The 3,662-nt window shown below is 54.3% G+C and overlaps 1 protein-coding gene across 1 annotated transcript in view; it reads right to left on the bottom strand.

Annotated features, from left to right (window-relative positions):
- The window catches only part of Slc26a9 (solute carrier family 26 member 9), an 18,707-nt gene that overhangs the window by 6,003 nt on the left and 9,042 nt on the right, over window positions 1-3,662 (bottom strand). Inside the window, exons 11-14 of the mRNA XM_026779875.1 lie at window positions 2,830-2,925; window positions 1,058-1,164; window positions 336-405; window positions 154-246 (exon numbers count right to left, since the gene is read on the bottom strand). Of these exons, the coding sequence (XP_026635676.1) occupies window positions 154-246; window positions 336-405; window positions 1,058-1,164; window positions 2,830-2,925 (366 nt within the window). The remainder of the gene's footprint in view (window positions 1-153; window positions 247-335; window positions 406-1,057; window positions 1,165-2,829; window positions 2,926-3,662) is intronic.

Genomic DNA, 3,662 nt, shown 5'->3' with positions numbered 1-3,662 from the left:
GCCTGCCCTGGGCGCCTAGCCCCTTGTGGGGTGGCCTGCCCTGGGCGCCTAGCCCCTTGTGGGGTGGCCTGCCCTGGGTGCCTAGCCCCTTTCTGCTTCCATCTTCTGGCTACTCTCTCTTCAGCCCTCTGGTCAGCAAGGATGGAGCCTTACCTTGGCAATGACTTTTTGCCTGAAGATCTCTGAGTTGGCAAAGTAGAGAGGGGAGCAGTAAGTGACAATCTTAACCCCCTCAATTTCCTGGACCTGTGACAGGGAGACTGAGCTCAGGTCGCAGATAGGTCTTGGAGAGGGGACAGGATGGAGCAGGGAGGTCCTAAGCTTGGATCACGTACCCTGTTGTAGGTCTTGGGGTTCACATAGATGTCCGTGTCCATGATCTGGGCTAGTGTGGAACCATTTCGACTAGATGAAGAAAAGGAGGATAGAGAGTAAGGATGCTAGTAGCTTGGAGTGATGCTGGGGTGGGGGATGAGAAAAACCAGCCAGGACTCCTGTTCTTATGCAGGCTTGTTTGTTAGTCTTTCTGTCCTGGGGTCGTGGGCTTGGTGGTTTGTGACTGGTCTATAACCAGGCATGTGCTGGTGTAGTCCCCAGACTAGGGGTTGGGGGAGAGGAGGGAGAAGGGTACAGAGGTGACAAGGCCAGGATTTCCTGATTTCTCTTACACCCAGCATTGTCCTTGCCACACCCTGATCTCCTCTGAGGCACCCTCAGCCTGCGCTAATGGCATCCTTTGGAGGAAGGGCACAGAGTCCGTGCTCTGACCTAGTGTTCTCCGGAGGAGGGTCCCATTTGAGTTGAGGCTCTCACAGAGCTTCCTTGTGTGCTCCTCCTCATCCCCAGCCCTCTGAACCCATGTTGGTTTGCTCTGGGGTTTTAGGGTGCCAAAGTCAGATAGCTTAGTCTATGCCCACTGTCCTGGCTAGGTTAAGTACTGCTCTGGTCTGGCAGCATGTCCCTTCTCTGGGTCCGGAAGGCAGAAGCTACAGTGCACTATGACCTTTGCAGACTGGTCCAGTAAGCTGAGCCAGGGAGGGATGAGGTTGTCACTTACAATTGGGTCTGGAAGATCACAACCAGGATGGAGAAGGCCACACCCACTGCTACACCATAGGGGAGACTCAGGAAGAAGGAGGAGAGGAAGCTGACCACCCAGACGCACTGTGAAGAGAGAGAGATGTCAAAAGGCAATCTGGGGGGAGTAAAACCGCCCTTCGCAGGAAGTCTCCTGGGATTAGCCAAGACCCTAGTTGGCCTGCCTAACTCAGATCTCTCCTTCCGTTCTTACTTCATGTTTGCAGCGAGTCACGTGCCGGGACTTTGGTTTCCTTGCCCATTTCTCTTACATTGAGTGCAGCTCTTGAATTTTTTCCCCCCAGATCTGGGGACTGAATGCAGGGTTTCATGTTCCAGACAAGCATTCTACCATCGAGCTCCACCCCCACCCCAGTCCTCAGCCTAGTTTTAAAAATAGAATTCTAGCCTTCTATTTTAAGAGACGATGGAAGCATGTCAAGAGACGGCGTGAGCTGAGAAAGAAGAGCATGCCCTTGGGTAAGAGGCACCCAGGTTCAAAGCTGGGTTCTGGACTGTGTGGCTGGGTGAGCCAGTTTCTTAGTTTATGCGGGGAGGGGGGTGATGAGGTCCGTTCTGCAGGAAGACTGAAAGGTCAGAGGGTCATGGGTCCTAGCCTTGCAGGGTGCTCCCGGGTGAATGGAGCCCTCTTCCTGTCTAGCAGTGGATTGTGTGTGCTTGGATGGGAACTCAACCCCTGAACAGAGAAAATTTGGGCCAGGGGTGCTGGTTGTCCCCCAAGGGTCCTCAGGAGCCTCTAAATGGGTCTGGAGGAATCAGCCTCTGTTGGGATTTCTATAGAGACACAGAGTGAAGATCAAGTCACAGGGCACCATCTGGCTACGAGGGACTGCGGCCATAGCGGGGAGGTGGGCACCATGTGGTAAAATCAGATCATGTGCTGGGGGGCAGCATTTCATTTCTTCCCATCTCCGCCGCTCACTGGGAGTCCTCAGAGGACCACACAGTTCCTGACATAAAAGATTTCCTTCCATACGTGGTATGGGAAAGCCTGTGAGTGGCAGGACAGTCCAGAAGCCTGGAGCCCAACAGGGAGTTTCCAGCCAGACTCTTGCTTCCTGCATTGCCTCTGATTTTTGTGGTCCTCCGCAGCGTTTAGTCAGTCTCATGTCTGGGCACCTGTGGGTGGACTCACGTGGACCCGAGGAGCCCTGTCAACACACTGCACTGGAGCCCTCACTGGTGCAGCTGAAGCATGAAGCCGAAGCCGCAGGAGGCCTGTGTAGCACGGCACTTTCCCATGGGGATTTATCTCATCTTCAGGGCCAGCACATGCCGCAGCACACAGCTCCATCCCACAGACAGATGAGGAAGTAGAATCCAGGAGAAGACTACAAACTTTCTCAGGATCCTGAACTTATGGATTTATGTTCTAAGTTTTCTTACTGAACAAGGAGATGTGGGTAGTAAATTATAAAAAGAGTAGCTACTACATTTCGATGATCACACAGGCAACTCAGACCGCACACAGTTCCCTAATCCCATCTTCTTCAAAAGCCATCCCAAAGTCTAATGTGCCCACTTCACAGGTACGGAAGCTGAGGCTTGGAGAGGTAAAGGAATTTGCTATTGGTGACAGAGCCAGGGAGTGGCCGAGTTAGGCTCTCTCCAAAGCCTGCTTCTCAGCCCCTGGGAACTAGGGAACACCAGAGCATCTGCATCTGGCCAGAGCTGCGGGCTGAGAGGAGGGCAGGGGCATCTGTGGGTAACCGGAGACCACTCCACACTTACACAGTCCAGCTTGCTCTTCCTCCACAGGTAGTAGGGGTCGCTGAGTTGCTTGAGGGAGTTCTTGAGGTTGACAGCTATCAGGGCTCCTAGCACAGCCTGGAGAAGCAGAAGAAGAGGAGGAGAACATTGTGTCATTTGAGGCGTCCCCTTCATCTTGTCCTTCCCACACACAGCTGACCCTGGAGCCCCACAAGACAAAGCTAGAGTTCCGGGGCTCCTTTCCTAAGCGCCCCCTCTCAGTCCTAGGATTGCTAAGTGAAGCCTGTTAAGCCACACCGCTTATTCTGGGGCTGCCTTTGTATTTCCCTCTCCTGCATCCCTGAGCGGCTCACACCTTACATCCTCGTAAGAGGGTGCAGGTGCGGGTGCGGGTGCGGGTGTAGGTGTGAGTGCAGGTGCGGGTGCAGGTGTGGGTGCTGGTGCGGGTGCAGGTACGGGTGCGGGTGTAGGTGTGGGTGCAGGTGCGGGTGCAGGTGCAGGTGCGGGTGTGGGTGCGGGTACACTGCACTCCCAGACACCTTGCCCTTTATCCTCCAGCCTAGGGATCCAGATCCCAGAAACCAATCCTACATGGTGAGCTGCCTCACCAGACAAGTCAGGCTGTCAACCTCAGCCTTCCCCACCAGTTCAAGGGAGGAAAAAACGCTCTGTTGTTTACTTCATAGGGCAACTAACAGCAAGGGTGACAGTGGTAGTGTGCAATCCATCACGTGCTCCTCCCATTTCCTAATCCATCATGTGCTCCTCCCACTTCCCCATCCATCATGTGCTCCTCCCACTTCCCCATCCATCACGTGCTCCTCCCACTTCCCCATCCATCACGTGCCCCTCCC

The sequence above is a fragment of the Microtus ochrogaster genome, chromosome 6, assembly GCF_000317375.1.
Source record: "Microtus ochrogaster isolate Prairie Vole_2 chromosome 6, MicOch1.0, whole genome shotgun sequence".
NCBI lineage: Eukaryota > Metazoa > Chordata > Mammalia > Rodentia > Cricetidae > Microtus > Microtus ochrogaster.
This window is presented reverse-complemented; position numbering and strand designations above follow the sequence as displayed.